The 19,148-nt window shown below is 43.1% G+C and overlaps 1 protein-coding gene across 3 annotated transcripts in view; it reads right to left on the bottom strand.

The window, feature by feature from the left end:
* TRIM37 (tripartite motif containing 37) overlaps window positions 1-19,148 on the bottom strand; it is a 54,128-nt gene that overhangs the window by 21,106 nt on the left and 13,874 nt on the right. For all 3 annotated transcript variants that reach the window (XM_015424172.1, XM_015424173.1, XM_015424174.1), the window contains exons 8-18: window positions 18,946-19,070; window positions 17,934-17,984; window positions 16,904-16,985; window positions 15,876-15,952; window positions 13,582-13,761; window positions 12,619-12,733; window positions 11,523-11,735; window positions 9,703-9,839; window positions 8,198-8,292; window positions 5,414-5,614; window positions 1,121-1,429 (exon numbers count right to left, since the gene is read on the bottom strand). In XM_015424172.1, the coding sequence (XP_015279658.1) occupies window positions 1,121-1,429; window positions 5,414-5,614; window positions 8,198-8,292; window positions 9,703-9,839; window positions 11,523-11,735; window positions 12,619-12,733; window positions 13,582-13,761; window positions 15,876-15,952; window positions 16,904-16,985; window positions 17,934-17,984; window positions 18,946-19,070 (1,585 nt within the window). The remainder of the gene's footprint in view (window positions 1-1,120; window positions 1,430-5,413; window positions 5,615-8,197; window positions 8,293-9,702; window positions 9,840-11,522; window positions 11,736-12,618; window positions 12,734-13,581; window positions 13,762-15,875; window positions 15,953-16,903; window positions 16,986-17,933; window positions 17,985-18,945; window positions 19,071-19,148) is intronic.

Genomic DNA, 19,148 nt, shown 5'->3' with positions numbered 1-19,148 from the left:
GTCACCCAATCTTTTTGCTGCAGGGGTTGCTTTTATCAGGTCCCGGGGGATACTTGGGAGGGGGAATCAAGGCATGTTCTGATCCTCCCCACCCCACCCCGGAAGGCTGGCACCATGTCTCTTGTAAGGACCAAGGAGAGGCTTCTCAGGCTGAATGGGTATGTATGGCAATGCCAACTCCATTTTGGCACTAAGAGCACCAACATACCCGAGGGACCGCCTTTCCCCATATATACCCGACATACCTGAGGGACCGCCTTTCCCCATATATACCCCAGAGAGCACTACGGTCGGGGTCACAACACCAATTGACCCTTCCGGGCCCCAAGGATGCGAGGCTCACTGCCGCCAGGGCCTTTTCAGTGGCAGCTCCATACTGGTGGAATAAGCTCCCAGAAGAGATCAGGGACCTGCAGGATCTTCTACAGTTCCGCAGGGCCTGCAAGATGGAGCTCTTCCACCAGGCTTTCAATTAGGAGCCGCCCTCACCACTACCACCAACATCTGTGGTTATGGGTCAGCCCCAGCTTTGAGATCGAGCCATACCATCGTGTGACACCAGAAGATCACTGAGACAGAAATTGTCTGCTTGTTACATCATATAGCATGCCATCTCAATTAATGATGGAATGATTATTATTACTAGCACTTTACCTGATTGTTTTAAAATGTTTTAATATGGATTGTACCAACTAATGTAAGCCGCCCTGAGCCTGTTCACGGGGAGGGCGGGATACAAATGGAATTAATAAAATAAATAAATAAATTTGGTAAAAAAACCAGATTAAAGTTCATGCTATGCATAACGTTAGTTTGACACTGGATGAGAAGAGTGTCTGAGCTCCCCAATCTAACCTAGCAAGCTGCACTTGCAGGCCTTCAGGTATATTTTATTTTAAAAACAGCTTTTACTGGAGATGTTGCCACTAGCTCTGCAGAGTGAATTTTACTCCGTTCCAAAATCAGCACATGGCTTCTTCATGCTACCAGTTCTTTCAGCACCTCATCCGTGGAGAGACACGTTCAGGTCTAGGCTATTAAAAGGCTGAGTGCTTCTATTCTCAGGCAGCTAGACAGTTCCCCTCCTCCAGAAGTGACAGCTAACCCCACCCCCACTTACAGTTCTGTATGCAGTAGCCTGAGAGCAATGATTTCATCAGCACCTCCCGTGCAAGCTCTTGCAGCTTGCTGTAGCTCTCCGCCCCACATGCAGCTAAGGCTCCCTGGTCACCGGAGAAGTAAGCAGGTTGCCCATCGGACGATGTGGTGTTGCCGCTCCGGACCTCTGACAGCTGGTTCTTCACATCCGACATTTTACTGCGGACCTCGGCCATCTGACTTTTCAACCTCTTCAGCATCTTCAAGTCTGGTGAGACACGCCACATGGCCTGGTGCCTCCGCTGATCCCGCTCTTTCAGAGAATAAGATGCTTCATGGAGAGGAAACAGGAAAGGTGTTAGCACTCACCAACATCACCCCTTGAGAACGCACAGGCCCCAGCATCTAAATGGTACTTTTCTGCCCTGTAGTTATTCACCATTCCCAATCAAGGGACAGTGTTGGCAAACAGAACATCAGCCCTCACCACCCATAACCTGGAAGGAAACCGTACGGTTGGTTCCCTTTCTTTTCCTGTTACTCCAGACTACGCTATACACTGTGGCATGAACCATGCAGATACACAAACGGCACCAGCTGTGCTTATCTAGGAGCTCAGCAATCTGTCATCTGGATGGAGCCTCACACCCCAGTCCAGTTACTCCAAGACTTTGCCCTCCCATTGCCCTAATGCATGTGCTCTATCAGCTGCATTGGTTGCCAGCTGAGTATCGGATCTGCTTCAAGGTGATAGTAATTACCTTCAAAGCCTTCTATGGCCTGGGACCAACATACCTAAGGGACTACCTCTTCCCATATACGCCTCAGAGACCGTTACACTCTGAGAGTCAACATCTCCTGGTGATCCCTGGCCCGAAGGACGTTCATCTAGCCTCGACCAGGGACAGGGCCAGGGCTTTTTCCGCCCTGGTCCCCACCTGGTGGAACATGCTCCCTATCGAGATCAGGGCCCTGCGGGATCTTATTCAATTCCACAGGGGCTGCAAGAGCTGTTCCGCCAGGCCTTTGGCTGAGGCAGCGGGCGTCCACATATGGTTCCCCAAGGTTGCAGTCTCCCACCTACTGATAACCAGCCATACCTAGTTACATCAATGGGCCGGATTCTCCCTACGGCAAGCATGACTATTGATTTTATGTTTTAATGTGTCTTACATTTTATTTTATTTATTGAACTGTTGTGACCTGCCCTGAGCCCGTTTACGGGATGGGCGGGATATAAATGCAAAGTGTGCTAAACATGAAGTAAAGATAAGAAAGGATTATGCAAGTGATGTTATGTGTGAGCATGTCAAAAGAATGAGACAAAGAATTTGAATTATTTGGAGCAAGGCATGTTTAGCTTTAACTATAAAGTGACATCTTAACAGACCCCCATATAGCATTTTGTATAATAAGTGGCTTAAAGTTTCAGCTAACTGCTTGTGCTTTACTGGTTTATTGCTGGGATTGGTTTACAATGTTCTAGCCAACGTTTTCAGCAATTTTGTGGCTACCCTGACATGGAAATATGAGAGACATCTATTCTTAAATAAAGCAGTGTTACAGCAGAGTTGGAAAAGATTTACTTCTGGAAATTCCTCTTCAATAAGAGGATTCCCCCATCACACCAATAACAGATCAAACTGGAAAGCAGCTTTCCTACAATGACTTGTGTTCAGAAGGAAACAAACGAAGTGGGCGTTAACGAATACTGTACCTACACTACAACGGGGTGGGGGGGGTGGGGGACTACCAAATATCCTCCCTCTGCCCACCCAGGGGGATCAGGACACAAGAATTGTGGAAGATTAGGACAACTGCAGAAAAGCTCTCTTCACCACCTCACACCAATCTGTCTTTAAAATGCTTTTCTAGAAGAATCCAGACTCAAACTATTCAGCCATTTTTCTTTAGCAATAGCATGAGGCTAAATCAAAAGCCACCAGTCAAAAGTCCGTTCCTGCCACTCTCTGCCTATCGTTACAGGGAAGAGTAGGATGGAAAGAAGATGTGTGCACGCCTGTGTCCCAGATGGATCATCATTTCTCTTCTGCTCTATTAAGTCAACAAAATGGTTGTTTCAAAGTGACCCGAAACAAGATTTTGCTGGCTACAGGCCAATCAGCCTGGAACAAATACGTCACTCCTGCCAAGTCTATTTACCAGATGTGATTTAGTTTACCGATTCTTTGCTAACAAGAGGAGCATCTGACCTTCACTAGCCGGGAGTAGCTGAAGGACATGTACTATTAAAGTCACTTTTCCCCACTGTTATATATTCAGTCGAAGCTTGGTAAATATTGGACTTTCACACACCTACCAAGTGCAGTCAGGGTTAAGTCGTCTCTCCTCAAACACTGGCTCTCTCTGAGAGTTGAGGAATGCCACCCCTGTGCCTCAGGTACATAAAGGATGGTGACTGACTACAGGCACCTCAGCACTTGGAAGAATCCAAACTGGTCTATTTTCCCCACAAGCTGCTATATGAGCACAGAGCTGCCAAGTACCAGGGACATGCTGTGTAAATCAATAATAGTTTGGATTAATTTAACCCTCTACAGCCAAAGTCGGTGCACACCACTAACAAACTAAAATACATCCAGACATCTGAGGAAGTGTGCGTGCACATGAAAGCTCATACCTTGAATAAACCTTTGTTGGCCTTAAAGGTGCCCCTGGACTCAAAATCTCTTAAACCAAAATATACGCTGTTTTAATCACACTGTGGAATTTGTCAACTGCATTGATTCATATTTTTGTTTTTGCATTTAGTTTACAGTGATCCTCTTACCAGGAGGAATCAAACTATGACTAAACCTGCTTATTCCCTCAGGGACTCTTGAGAAATTGGGGTTCTGTGTACACATAACCGTATAAGGGGTGTGTATTAGAAAGCATAATAAAGTACGGGGGGGGGGGGAGAACCAAACAGGAGTCCTATAACACCCTTTTAAAGAATACCTTTTTTATTATCACATAATCTTTTGTAGAGTGGGATTTCCCTTTCTCAAGATAATAAGCCTCATTCTACAAAAATGTAGGCTGTGTCTTTCAGTGCCACAAGGCTCCCATGTTTTTCCTTCAACGGGCTAAGACCCCTTCTGCTCCAGACCTTTTGCTCTACCTTCCCTCACAACTGCAGTGGTTTTTTCCTTCTTTCACACAAAACCATGCTGATTCTGCAGCTTTCCCCTTTAAGTCACAGCAAAAAACCATCCTTTACTCCAGCTCAAAGGGGAAAGGACAAGACAGCTGCAGGCAAGTGTCCAGATGAAAGCTCTGCCTGCAGCCAGCCTAGGGAGGGAGGAACAGAGCTAAACTCTATATTCCCCACCACCACCTCAACCTTTTACAGGCTTTGTTTTTAATGATAGCTGAGCCTCAGCTCAGCTGTCAAGGGGTATGTTGCTGGGCTGCAGAGGCCTGGCAAGATGCTCCTCTGCAACGCTGCTCCTCCATAGACCTGACAAAGGGGAATGGTTGTGACAGCAGTAAGCACTGCAGGGGCAAGGAGCATGGAGGCTTCTCATGCCCCCACACAGAATACAATTACTGATCCGGAACAAAGCAATTTTTAAAATCAGTATAGGAAAACAGAATTTTATTAAGCAAGAGGAACTTCAGCCTTCCAAGTACCACAGAGCCAATGAGATGGCCACAGAAACGGACATTTCTGAGGAATTTCTTAGCCTTGGTCCCTCCTTGTGGGGGAGGACACACATGGCAGAGACATTTACTGTCTAAATGTTACTGTGCTTTCACACATGCTAAATAATGCACTTTCAATCCACTTCAGCGACAGTTTGCAAGTGGATTTTGCCATTTCACACAGTAAAATCCAGTTGCAAAGTGGATTGAAAGTGTGTTATTTAGCGTGTGTGAAAGCACCCTTAGTGTATTTTTACTGTTTTCCCTTTATGCACAGGTTTAATAGGCAATTCAGAGAGACACCAATATATGGTCTTCAAGTACATCCCATTACATTAACACCGTAACATGCCCCAAATGTACTGGACAGGAGGTCTTTGCAAAACTCTTATGGGTTATTACACCAATAATCATGATGGTGATTTGCCCCTTAATCCCATTATGTGAGATTAAGCCTTGATGATTCCTGCGGGATTACTTCCACATAAGAAGGTTTAAGATGGTGGTTCTTATCTGCAGCCCAGAGCCACCAAAGAAAGAATAATCACCAAGAAAAAAAAGATTTCTTAAAGCAGCACCACAAATGAGGAGAAACTACAGATGTGAACACACTGCAATGATTTCCCAGACAAAGGGAAGAAGGTGGTTTTTAGAGCTGCCCACTCACCTCTGTTCTGCAAAAGTGAAGCTGGAGGGCGTGGCTGTAGCCCCCACAAGTTTTCCAACCCATTTCTGTCTTTCAAGTCCAACAAGTGTATTAAAGTCAAGGGGTCTATGTCAAGTAAACCGGTACTGGAAGAAGAGCCCAGCGCACTTCCTCCCCGCCTTGACATGCGGCTACCTGTGGTAGGATAGCCATGGCTCCCACCTGGAAGAACAACAGGACCGAGGACTTATTTTATACAGGTTTTGTTGACAGCTAAAAGCATGTGACACGTATCAGTAGCCCTGGTGGGTTTTGTAAAGTTGGTCAGCATTATAAATTCCTGTGGTTGATCAGCATTATAAAGTTGGTCAGCATTATAAATTCCTGTGGGACTGCTGTTTGCCTATAGCTACCTAGTCACCTGGCTGACTGGAACAGGGGAATTCTGCATTCAGGCCCCAGTGTTATACTAGAACAGATCATGTCAAAGAACAGGGAAGGCTTGGTCTGCATTAGGTGATTCTGCCATCCCTAGCTTGCTTTAAAGGTGCTAACCTTGAATCTAGTAGCAATCACAGACCTTTTTTTCCTTAAAAAATAATATTCCCACTCCCTTTCCCCACCATCTTTTCTGCATTTTCTAGTATCCATACATCAAGAAATGAAGCTTTATCTCGCTGCCCCACCCCATAATTTCTTCTGGAGGCCTAACCCCAAACATGATATTTGTGAATAAGATCATACCTGTTCATTCTTCCACGTGCCCAGCATCTCATTTAAGCTGGGCTCTCAGGTACTTTGTGTGCAGCTTTAGCATGCCAGGATCAGACAGCAAAGCCTCCCCAGGCAGACACTGCACTGATGCACTAATGCTGCATGAGTAGCTGCAACACACATGCACCAGACCACATTAAATGAAACGCTGGGCACATAGAAGATCATATGGGTTAATGCTTTTCACCCAACATTTAGTTAATCAAATTTAATTAGGGGATGAAGGAAGGGAACAAAATAATCCTGTAAAACCGTACTGGGTCCAAGTCCAAGTAGGACAAGAGATGACACACTCACCCACCATTGTTCTGGGGAACAGCAGCAGTAAGGTAGTAACAACATACAAGGTAGTAATAGAGAGTCTTTCCATTCCAATTACCTGGTTGTTTATAACATCAGGACACTACAGTTGGTACCACAGAAACACTGGGCACCAGCTTGCAAATAGGCATGTGCTTCTAGTGAGCAAGAATTGCCCAGAAAGCCAGGTAGCAAAGGTTTCTTTTCGGGGGGGGGGGGGGGATGTAAATATTTCAGCTATGTGTGGGCAGCAGGGCTAGTAAAACTGTGCAAGTTAACAGGATCTGTGGACTTGCATCCTAGATAGCTTAAAATTCCCACTTAGCTTTTTGTCCTCTTGCCTCTCCTATACCACACTTTAACAAGTGGATGGCAGAGTACTCCCAATATTAATATGAAGTACAGATTTTTTGTATGCTGTGAGGTATTTAGCTGGACTCGCCGTTTAAGTCCAATCTGAGAAAGATCCCAGCATCCATGTAAAGATCCTTGCCAAACCAGGCAAATTGGAACAAGTAATTAAAACACTGGGAGATTCCTTTGGGTGGGCTAGTTATCACTGAGTAAGGATTTTACAGACAGCAACAGTAAAAGGAGTAACAAACAGGACACACAGTCACTTTGTTCTGAACATATTATACCTCTGTCTCTGCTCCAGTAAAGGGGGTGGTATTAATCAGTTAGATATGAATTAATTTCCTGGCTTAGAAAGAATTCCATCAGAGGTATAATTTACCTGTCGTATACCAGTGATTGCTATCTGAGCCACAATAGGGTTTAGACAGTTAAGAGAACTGCGATATAAACCCATCAATGTCTCCCCCATAGAATAATTGGCAGCTCTTTGCTACAACATTTCCCAATAGATCTTGCCAGCACTGGCATTTCAAGTGCCAATTTAAAAACAAGTCATCTGCGCTTCTGAGACCCAGTAATACTATGAATCTGCATCTGAATTAATCAAACCATTAATTCACAAGCTCAACAAAATTCCCTATAAAGATAGATTGTGCCCCTGTGGGATGGGGGAAATCGAATCCATTGGACATGTGCTATTGTACTGTAAATTCCACTGTGACATCCGTGTTGTTTATATTGAACCTGTGTTGGACCCCCTTTTGGGCCAATCTGATGAGCATAAAATTAGTTCTTTATTGTCTTCACATAATATAGAAATTCTGGAACCTGTAGCAAATTTCTTTTATGAGGTATCTAGGAGGAGAGGCTCATATTAAGGCAATTCGGAATGTGATACCCCTCCAGCCTATCTTGAGGCTCTATGCTGCATGTGTATTTGATATTTTATGCCAATAAAGGTACTGTATTTGTATTTGTAATTCACAAGCTTCATCCCTTCCCCAGCACAGATTACAAGTTAAAACCATACAACATAGGCATTACTCCAGTTGAAAATTACACTAACTAGGGCTATTTTATTTATATATTTTAGAACAAACTATTTTAAAAAGAGTACAGTGGAAGTGCTAGTATTCCACTGATATGCTTTAAAAAAAGAGTCCAGCTGCAAGCATTCTACGTCTTGCAGCCAATGGGAACACTGCCCTACATTGCAATAATCACTGTAGATGATGCAGCAGTTCCAAAAATAGAAAATCCTGCAGAATACACAGCTCTGTGTTGCCTCTGTCGAGTCACTGAGAGCCAGGAGAACAAGGGATATCAGGCTCAACACCAAGATATGTGCCCAAGGAAAATGGTCTTCCCACATACTTGAAGCACTGGCAGTAGCACAAGCTGCTTCCTCCATGAGGTTTCCTTCCTCCAGCTCCATGTGGTTGCTGTATTCCACATCATTCTCTCCAGACCTTACGAGCAAGATGGGGGGTGGGGGTGGGGGTGGAGAACAAAAACAGCCAGCTCAGTTTGGCTCCCATCTTAAAAGTTATCATTCCAAATAGCTTCATGGATTCTAAGCTGCACAGACATACAACTTATTTATTGCTACTGTATGAGTCTGGCCAATTCAAACATGCCTGGATGTCCATTCAACACTTAGGAACATGAGAAGAATCCTGCTGGGTCAGACCAGTGGTTCATCTAGTTCAGCAGCATGTTTCATAAAGCGGCCAGTTCCTCTGGAGGACAGACAAACAGGGCACTGAGACCAAGGCCTTCCCTTGATGTTGCCTCCTAGCACTGATATTCACAGGTTCACTGCCTCTGAATATGGAGGTTTCCCTCAGTCATCATGACTATGGGCCATTCATCTGTTAAACCCTATTTTAAAATAATCCATGCTTGTGGCTACCACTACATCCACTGGCAGTGAGTTCCATAACTTATTATTTATTTATTTGATTTTTATCCCGCCCTCCCTGCCGGGATAAAAATAATTACTCACTGGCTTTCATCTGTCCTGAACCTATTGCCCAGCAACTTCATTGGCTGCCCCAAGTGCTAGTATTTTAAGAGAGAGAAAACGTCTCTATCCATATTCTTCAACCCAAGCATAATTTTATAAACCTCTATCATGTCCTCTCTTCATTTGTCTATTTTCTAAACTGTAAAGGCCTTCCCTCACAAGAAAGGTGATCCAACCTCTTGGTTATCACCTTCTGACCTTTTCCCAGCTTCCAATTGATAACAAGCAGCTTAGGCTTGGTTTAGCAAAACTAGCAACAGAATAAAATGGCAAAACCCTAAGGTGGTCAAGGTGGACTACAACAAAGTCAGGCAGAGGATGCCATTTCAAATGCTAACCCAAAAAGGAAAAAGAAAATCCTGCAAGTTAAAATATAGCACAGCAAGGAGAAAGCCACCATAACTTGCTTCTTGAGGTGCTAATTTTCTACAGGCAGGGAGAGACCTTTTTTATTCAGAGGAACATTCAAAAATATGATCCACCCACCTGCCATGTGAAACAATACAATCCATTCCAGAATTCATTCTCCGGCATGCAAAGACGCCTCAGACCAGAAGAACCAATGACATTGCATAAGTATACAGATAAAGACATTCTACGTAGACTAGATAGAGGGAAAACTTTTCAAACGGCCTCAGACAAAATACCGTAGAGCTGTTTAGACTACAACAGCAATTGATTCAAAGACACCTGGATGAGCTCTTCTGCTGAAGATGTGCAGGTCTGGCTCTGCCAGCTGCCTGGCAAATGTATGAATCTGTTTTCATATGAAGGCAGCTCCTCGTTCATTTGCAATGGATGCAGGCACCAAGGAGATGAACAACAAACAGAAAAGATTCTTGCAGACACTTACATGGTCTCTTCGTCTATATCGTTCTCTTCTGTGTTGCTGGTCACTGTTGAGCTAGCCGAGGAACTGCTGTCATCCAGGTGGTTCATCTCATCCTCCCCAGCAACATCAACATCCAGATCTCCATCTGAGAGTTCATGCTGGAGACGCCATGAAAAAAAAAAAAAAAAAAAGTAGCTGAAATCATATACAATGAAGGCTCAGCCTTAGCTGATAAGAATATCTGGAAGTTAATCCCCTTATCTGATTAGCAGGACTATGCAAGTGACTTTTTTGCTTAGACCCTGCTGATGGGAGCAGCCTTGCACTTTTGCAGTATAATACAGTGGAGTGGAACTTGGAATCCAAAAAAATCCCAGAACTAGTAACTTCTGTAACAGAGGAAGAAGAAAGGGAAGATCCAGGAGCCAACTTATTCCAAATGATTGTCCATTTGTAGTGTGAGAAGCTCAGGCTGCATATGAGTATTGGAGACATTATCCAGGACAGCCCCCTTAAACATTTGTATCTAATTAAGTTAAGAAAGAATATGATAAAAATCTTTCCAAGCTTCTTCTGATCATGGGTTGAAAGAACAGTATAACTAGGTTTGCATAGCACCACTTCATTGTAATATTGTGTTAAGATGAACTAGAGTATCTTCCAAGAAATTATTATGTAGTGGATGTATGCAAGAATGGGTCTGAACTGCCACAATCATCAATAAATGGCTGCCAAACAGCAAACAATAATCCTTCCCTCTGATAAGTTTTATCTGATGTGCTAATTTCTCTTACAACACATTTCCAAACCTAGTCATTCTACAGTTTCAGCTTAAGTTGTTCAGCAGATTTACTGTGTTATAACATTTAACAATGTTTGTATTGCACCTTTCGGCTGAATAAAGTCAGCCCTCGAAGTGGCGAATATAAAAACAAAACAATACACTGAATAAATAAGGGTAAGACAAAACAAAAGCATATAAAAATGTATCAGCGAGATAAACCAATCCCCCAAAATAATTCATAACAGCAAAATCCAACAAAAATTGCCACTAAATCTGAAAATCAGGCAGTCCGTAACAGGAAGAAGAAGAAAAAGACACATAAAGGGGAAGAATCAGATGATAGAAGAAAATAAGCTTAATGGATAACAACATTAGAAGTCTTCTGGGGGGGGGGGGGATCACACAAATTTCAACATCTTCTGGAAGGCCTGAAGAGAGGGGGAGCAGTGAACTTTCAGGGAAAGCCCTGCCCTTGCTGGCCATCCACCCTGACCTTCATCCCAGATAGTATGCAGAGTGTACCACCTAAAGGAGGATGTTCCCAACGGTGACACTTGCATCTTCTTGCCAGAAGTAGCCTGAAAACTCCTCTTGCTTCTTTCTGTGGCCACTTTTGATTCTGCCTTCAACAGGGCACACATAGGGCAAGTGGAAGGAGCTTCCTTCCTCAGAGTCAGGTGTCAGCATAAAGCAACAGGCCTCCATGACTACCAAAAAAGCAAGCATCGATCCAACTCTCCTGCCAGCTTTACTGACTAAAGGAAATGTGGCAGAGGGAGTCACGTTTCTGATGCCACTAGGGGGGGGGGGGGGGGAACCCCCCTGAAAATAAGACGTTGGCACATCAGGAACAAAGGTTCTAGTCTAGCTTTTTCCAAGCTGTGCTAAGTTTTTCCACTTACTCAGGTAGGTTAAAAAGAATTAACCCCTTGGCCACTGGTATGATGTGGTCCGGTCCTTTCTGCCTCCTCAACATTCTGTCACCTCATTCTGCTGAATGCATAGAACAGACTTAAGCTTGCCAGGAATGTTGTGGGCACAACAGAAGGGCACTTACATTAAAATCTTCATAATGCCCCTTCTCCTCTTCCTCGTCCTTGGCATCTCGAGGACCTGCTGTTGCAGCCACAGTCTCAAGACGCAATTCTGAGTTTGGTCCCGACTTTTTGGGTCTTGCTTCTGGGCCACCATCACTTTGAGGGCTGAGATGAGTGTCCGGAGGAGACATGCTGTGGGCTTTCTGGGTACGGGACAGCTCGATTGCAAGCCTCTTAATGTTTGAAACAGAAAAAAGAAAACACATAACAGGCATGAAGCAGTGCTAAAGGAGTAGTAGTTTAATATAATTATAGAACGGCCATTCCCAAATGTTTGGTGGCATATACAAACGCTCTTCTACCAGGCTTTAGATTAGGAGCCGCCACTAACACATCGACAACATCTGAATTGCCAACAACTAAATTGTTAAGGCCCTTATGTTAATAGTAATAAGACAGCTAATGATACCGGTATGGCCATATAGTACCATCATAAAATGGCCTTATGAGACGTTATCGCCATCTACATGCAACAGCACTTTATATATAAATTTGACCATTTGTCTGTATTTTATACTATTGCATTGTTTAATACATCTATGTTTTATTGTATTTATTGTATTGTATTTTAATTAGTTGTAAACCGCCCTGGGCCTGCCCATGCAGGGAGGGCAGAATATAAATTGAACAAACAAACAAACAAATAAATAAATATCATAAGAAATGGATTAAACAAAACAATTAAAGTCTCCTGTGAGCACCATCTAAACAGCAGGATGACCACTGCATATCTGCATGATCTCTGCTGGAGGCAGGTGCTTTTGCCAAGTCTTTGCATTGGGTGTAACTGAAAAATCCCATGTATAAGGAACCGAGTAGCCAGTGATTCATGTACTTAGGTGTAAGAATGAAAATGTGATTCTAATTCGGAAGAAAAGCATGACTCAACTAGCAAATGCTGAAAGGGACAAAAAAGAGAGACAAATGCAGTAATGTTTTGTTCCTCAACAACGCAGCAGTCCAAAGACTATGCCATCTGTGTGGCCAATGGTAGTGTTAACCAATATCTTTTAACTGCTCTTAAATCTAGCATTTGCATACCACTCTGCTGCTTACCTCTTTGAGATTATTTATTTGTTGGACATTGCTTGACTGAGCAGCTTCTAGCTGAGAAATGTACCAGTGCTGGTCCCGACATTTCTGGAAGAAGGTAGGTGAACGCACCTGGAACCTTTAGAGAAGTGGTCATGAAGAATGGAGGGGAGGTGGCAAACAGACTTCATAAAACTCAAAAAAGCCCCATACGAAAAGAATCACTATAACTAAGATTAGAGCGGCTGGTTCTCATGCCAATCACAAAAGCAGCAAAATTAGGACACCCATAGACATGGTAGGAATCTCAGCTTATTCAGGAGACGCCCCCTCCCCAAAGTATGTAGAACGGAAAAGAATACAAATCCTTGAACTATTATGACTGAACAAATTTGGAAAATTGAAAAAAAACTGAAAGTCAGTGCAGGTGAAATGCTCATACCAATGCTGCTAAAGCAGAACCTTGGGTAGGAGAATTCAACACTCCCCACCTTCATCTTGTTTATCTCTAAAACTTAGACATGCAGTTTTAAAAATAATAAAATCAACCAGGTAAGGATGAAAAGGAGCACACATTGTTTACTGAGGCCATGATGACTGATATTCTACCAGCCTAAGGAGCAGAAAAAATATTACAGATGGCCTTTCGTTATCATGAGTGCTAGCATATGTTCAATAGATTTATTCAGTACTTGAGAGATCATCTACCCAGATGTAAGGGCAACAGCCACATTTAATTTATAGATTAGCTAAAAGGCAGGTGATTTAGTCAGGTGAAATCTTCAAATCATCCGACACTTGCCCTAACAGACACTTGCCCTAACAATTAAGCCTAATCTCTCTAGTAGCACACTTTAAACCATGTAGCACTGCATGAGTGCTAGAGGTCAGAATAGCATGCAATACTCATTGCCCCAGCCAGGCTTACCATGATTGCTTCTGCATGGCTAACAGACTAGTTCTCAGTTCAGTGACATGCTTCCTTACCTCAATATGACTGTGTCGTTTTGCCTGTTCAGGTAGCCTTCATTGGCAAGCAAGTCCAACCGAAAGAACCTGTTGTAACCCCAGCACTCCCCGACTTCAAAATCAGATGCAAATTCTCGAATGATGTTTTTAGAAGAATCGTTTGTGGATTGATGGACCATTTCCACACGGTACTCATACCTAAAAAGACAAAAGAACAAACCCCATGAGCAGCTGGCAGTCATATCTGCATATGGTCCAGAACGATTCTCCAAAAATATGCTTTCTTAGGAAATAGGCAGCCTTTTTAGTGAAGAGCTGGCAAACTTTTTGAGTGTAATTTGAGTATGTTGAGTCCAAATATTCTGTTTACCAAGCTGAATTCTGATAGATGACCTAGAAGAGTTAAACTAAATGGCATTCAAATGACAAGATTCAATCAGGACTCAAAAGGTTAAAGTCCTGATTCGTAGACTAGCACAAGTTTCGCCTTGCACATTCCTAAATTTAATTTTCTTCTTTGGCCTTCAATCTTTCCCAGCATCAGGGTCTTCTCTAGTGAGTGCTCCCTTCTCATTTGGTGGCCAAAGTATTTGAGCTTCATTTTCATTATCTGGCCTTCCAGGGAACAGTCAGGGTTGATTTCTTTTAGGATTGACTGATTTGTTCTTCTTGCAGTCCAAGGGACTCTCAAGAGTCTTCTCCAGCACCATAGTTCAAAAGAATCTATTCTTCGGCGCTCGGCCTTCCTTATAGTCCAGCTCTCGCAGCCATACATGACTACTGGGAATACCATTGCTTTGACCATGCGGACTTTTGTTGGCAGGGTGATGTCTCTACTTTTTATCATGCTGTTTAGGTTCGCCATCGCTTTCCTCCCAAGGAGCAGGCATCTTTTAATTTCATGGCTGCTGTCACAGTCTGCGGTGATCTGGGTGATCTGTCACTACTTCCATGACTTCTCTTCTATTTGCCAAGGAGTGATGGGGCCAGATGCCATGATCTTAGTTTTTTTGATGTTGAGCTTCAAGCCCACTTTTGCGCTCTCCTCTTTCACTGTGAGCAAGAGGCTCTTTAGGTCCTCTTCACTTTCTGCCCTTAGAGTGGTATCGTCTGCATATCTAAGGTTGTAATTTCAGGTTAACCACATTTTAATCAATGGCTGGGCCTCTGTTTTGCAGTTGTTAGTATCAACACATCTGCCTAAGCTCATAATACTAATCATCGTTAGCACTTACAAACCAGGTAGATTGCTTTTAATTTCAGATTAACTGTTATAATGCGTATGATTTATATTTGACTGTTGTTACTGTTGTCATACTTACACATGTCACACTCATTTTTATCTCAAATGTTACTTGTTATAACCAGTTTATAATTGTATGACTTTTGTTTGCTTATGGAAAACCAATAAAAAGAATTAAAAAAACACATCTGCCTAAGGCAAGGTTTTCCCAACAGGGTACCTGCCAAGTGTTTTTAGAAAGTAACTGAGACTTCTTTTTGCTAGATAGGGCTCTGGTCCAGCAGGCTGTGCAGATTAAAATAATGCTGTTTCAGGGGCAGCTGCCACCACAGTATTGGTTTTATTCTCTCTCTCCCCCCCCCTCCCTCTTTCCCAGGATATATTTTAAAATTACTCCTCTTGTTGCTTGCACTTGGGCTTCCTATGTGTGTGTAGCCATTTTGTCACTGGCCCCACCTCCTGCAATTGCTATTTTGTGGTTGCACTAACCACCTTGTATCAGAATTCAAAAAGTGCCTGGCATAAGGGATAGAACACCTCAGGCACCTGATGAACTGACTGCTAAGGCAAAAAAAAAAAAAGCTTACAATTTTGTTATAAATTAAAATATACAATAAATTCAGTTAGCCTGCCAGGTTCCACTAGACTCTTATTTAATTTTGCTGCTATAGACTAACATGACTACCCACCTGGAATAATTACTTACCCTGTGGCAGTGAGTTCTGCCAATTAATGCATCATGCAAAGATGTAACTCTCCTTTGTCAGTCTAAAACCTACCACCCATCAAGTTAATTCGATACCACCTCTGCCCTAGTTGCAGTACTTGTAGAGAGGGACACAAGTTCTACCCATTTTCTCTACACCACATATTATTTTAGAAGCCTCTAGCATGCCTATGACCCTGCCCACCATCCAAAAATGAAAAGCCCCAAACTCCTTTAAATCCTTTCCAGGTAGGAAAGGTGCCCCAACCTCTAACAGCTGTTGTGAGCCTTCTTCCTAGCACTGCATTAACCCTTGAGATTAATACAGAGAGCACAAGAGAAACACCTAGCCATTTTCCTTACTTGGATGTTTCCGGTAATCCAGCTGAAAGCTCAAGAAAGACAGACAAATAGTAGCCTCGAACAACTCCATTTCCATCCTTTAAAAACAAAAAGTTAGCCTGTTAGAAAGTGTCCGGAGGCTGTGAAACGAAGGTATGTTATATTACAGTTTCCCCAAATTGAAAGCGTAAATTGAAGTAGATTTTGGCCTGATGCATGGTTGCAGGGAGCTTAAGCTGACAGAAAATTCTCTTGCTACCAGGACTGCTGGTGGAGATGGGGACTACGAGTACAAAACTTTAGGGGCCCAAGTGTTTGGAGAATAGTAGCAAAATATTTGTGCTAATCAACTATCTTGCATGTGTTCTTCTAAATGTAAAGGCAGCAGAGGCAGCAGGAAGCTTCATCTGGGATTCCATGGTAGCTCTCAGCTGCCTGCTTCCCTTCTGCCAACTCACAGGACTCATGCTTGGATGCCAATATCAATGCATGTTTTGGAAACCACCTGCCCACTGAGTCTCTTCAAAGCTCTATGCCACAAACCCTCCCCCCCCCCACAGTTCTCCGAAGGATTTGCATGGGATTTTAAAAAACCAAAACCGCACCAGAATTCGTAGAGCTACCTTGTAAGCCATTGTGCAGTGGCGGGGGTGGGGCACTCCCCCCTGCCCCAAATTTACAGAATGGACACTAGCAGAGCAAGATATTCTAGGACAGGTTTTTAAGCAAAACGAAATTGCGTTTCTGTTACTCCCTCTTGCATCCAATGTTTTCAAAGAGATTCTTATTCCCAAGCTTCAAAAATACAAAAAGGATTATTTACAGTAGGTATTACGCAAATCTATGGCTTCCCTATATAAGTGAAAGTCTGATGCCCATCTTCACGGGAACGTCAACCTTCGTTAAAAATGTAAGCAGTTCTAACATACTATACATCTCTAAGAATATAATGCTCCTGAACACTGCAAGTTAGAAAACATAATGCACTGTGAGAGGAATTCACAGGTAAAACATATAACTTTTTTATTAGTACCACCACTGAAACTCACTGGATAAACCTTTAACCTCCAGCATAGCCCAGAAACTTGAAGAGGTGGACTGTAGACAGGATCTGCTCGCTGGCGCAAAGTGCTGTAGAGAAAATTGAAAAGAAATATCCAAAGAAGAGATTAAAGTAATGCCCACAGCACAAAACAGAGATGAAGAACTTTAAGAAATGATTGGCTCTTAGCACATTATTTCCAACCGTGAAATTAAGTGTTATTCACCAGAGTTATTCTTCCATCATATACCATAAAATTACCCCTTTCCATCATTTGAAACTACCCTATTTTATACTGCTGTAATCCATCACATCTCATCTTCCAAGGCTTCTGCCATTAACGCCCTCACCTGTCCAAAACCATCGACACATTATCCTTCCTCCTAATTCCACCTCCACAGCCTCCTTAAACTTTGTCTTCTTTCTCTGAATACCACAGTTCTGTAAGTGGGACTTCCCTTGAATTTCAATATGCCATCAAGATAAAGCCAAGTTCTTTTTTTGGTATAAAACTTTTGCCCTCGAACTTCCACTACAAGGTTCAGAGAGAGGCACTTACGCTTAAAAAGCACACTCCAGCTGGGCAGCTGTTACAGTAAAATGCAGTCCCAGCAAACACATGACATGGAAAAGCTAAGTTTCAAAGCCTGACAACCACTTTTGGAACAGATTTTGGAACCGTGGGGTCAGTTTGCTCCAGACGGAACCAGTTCTTCTACTACATCTGTAAAAATGAGCTGATGACATGAGCCTAAGTGGAGGATCAGCTGGTTATGGTCAGCTGATCAGCACAGGATCAGCTGGTTCTGCTCAGTTTTCCAGTGTGCCCGTCAGAGAAACAATGGCACAAGGAGTAATGTGTGCTTGCGTGGAGCTCCCTTTTATACAAATGTGTTGCCCATCCCAATTCATTTGTGCTGGGGGCGAAATCACAGCACTTGCCTATCACTGCAAAGGCTTAAGCCTGCCTCACATTTTGCCCTGAGATTACATCTATACAAGCAAAAAGCTCACACTCACCTAAATCGTATTCCTACCTGAAATTCTCCAAGACAAAGGTAGTCGAATCATAGGCTGGTACTAACTCACTACAGGGAGAAAAGCAAATGATGAGTAAGACAAGCACGAACATGGTGGAATTTCCAGGTTTCATTGAAACATGGACAGGTATACAAGTCATGGCACTCTTAACATACACCCACAAAACTCAGGGATGCTTCAAACTTCATCCACAATATTGTTAATTACATTTTCTTAGGCTGTCTGTCTGTCATGCTGGAATACCCCCACCACAGATCATGCTGTCAAACAGAATAGAGATTAAGTCAGGCAGGATCAGATCCAGGACAAGTCCAGTTCAGTTGTTCCCTTCTACCTGCATGGGGGAGGGGATGTCATAGCCTGAGGCATGCTCACGACCTCTCCCAGGATACAATCCTATAGGGTAAAAGAAAGATCTGAGCAGGTCTCAGGTCAGGCATACAAAAATAGCATCCCAATATTATATACTGTATATACTGTATCTGAAGAGGTGTGCATGTACACAAAAGCTTATACCCAGATTAAAACTTTGTTGGTCTTAAAGGTGCCACTGGACTAAAACTTTGTTCTGTTGCTTCAGACTAGCATGGCTACCTACTTGAATCCCAATATTATGTTACAGGTTTTATCCATGCAACTGCCACATTAATCCAGCATAAACACTTAACTGTCTCACCCAGGGGAACTTGGGCTACTGGACTGAACAAGAAGCTTTTTTTGTTTAACGCATACAGCTGATGAGCCATGGCTAAAACATGATCTCATCTACCCACTTCACACAGGTCATGTGTCACTTGCCCAGGAACTGTGCACACAGATCTGACCCACAGCCCCCAATGTAGAGAGACAACAAGCACTTACACATGTTGGACTCTTCAGACATCACATTCTACATGTGGATGCGGAGTACCATACATTGCTGGGAAGCTTGTGTAAACCAGGCTTGTAATTTCTGTTACAACATCCTCCAAGAAGGAGAAGGCCTGGTAGAGGCTACTGAGGCTGTACCTTGTGAAGTCTGGAGGGACAGGCGTAGTGACAAAAGAGGCCATGGGCTTCCTGTGTACTTGCTGGAACATCATCAAGATCTCCGAGCTTTTCAGTATCAGTTCACTTTTACTGCATGAACGTAGCTGTAATGAAGGAAGTGGGAGACGCCATTAATCAAATCAGGCAACAGTTTAAACAGTTTTAATATATATGTTCTTACG

Source organism: Gekko japonicus, unplaced genomic scaffold (genome assembly GCF_001447785.1).
Source record: "Gekko japonicus isolate JY-2015 unplaced genomic scaffold, Gekko_japonicus_V1.1 scaffold1359, whole genome shotgun sequence".
Lineage (NCBI taxonomy): Eukaryota > Metazoa > Chordata > Lepidosauria > Squamata > Gekkonidae > Gekko > Gekko japonicus.
This window is presented reverse-complemented; position numbering and strand designations above follow the sequence as displayed.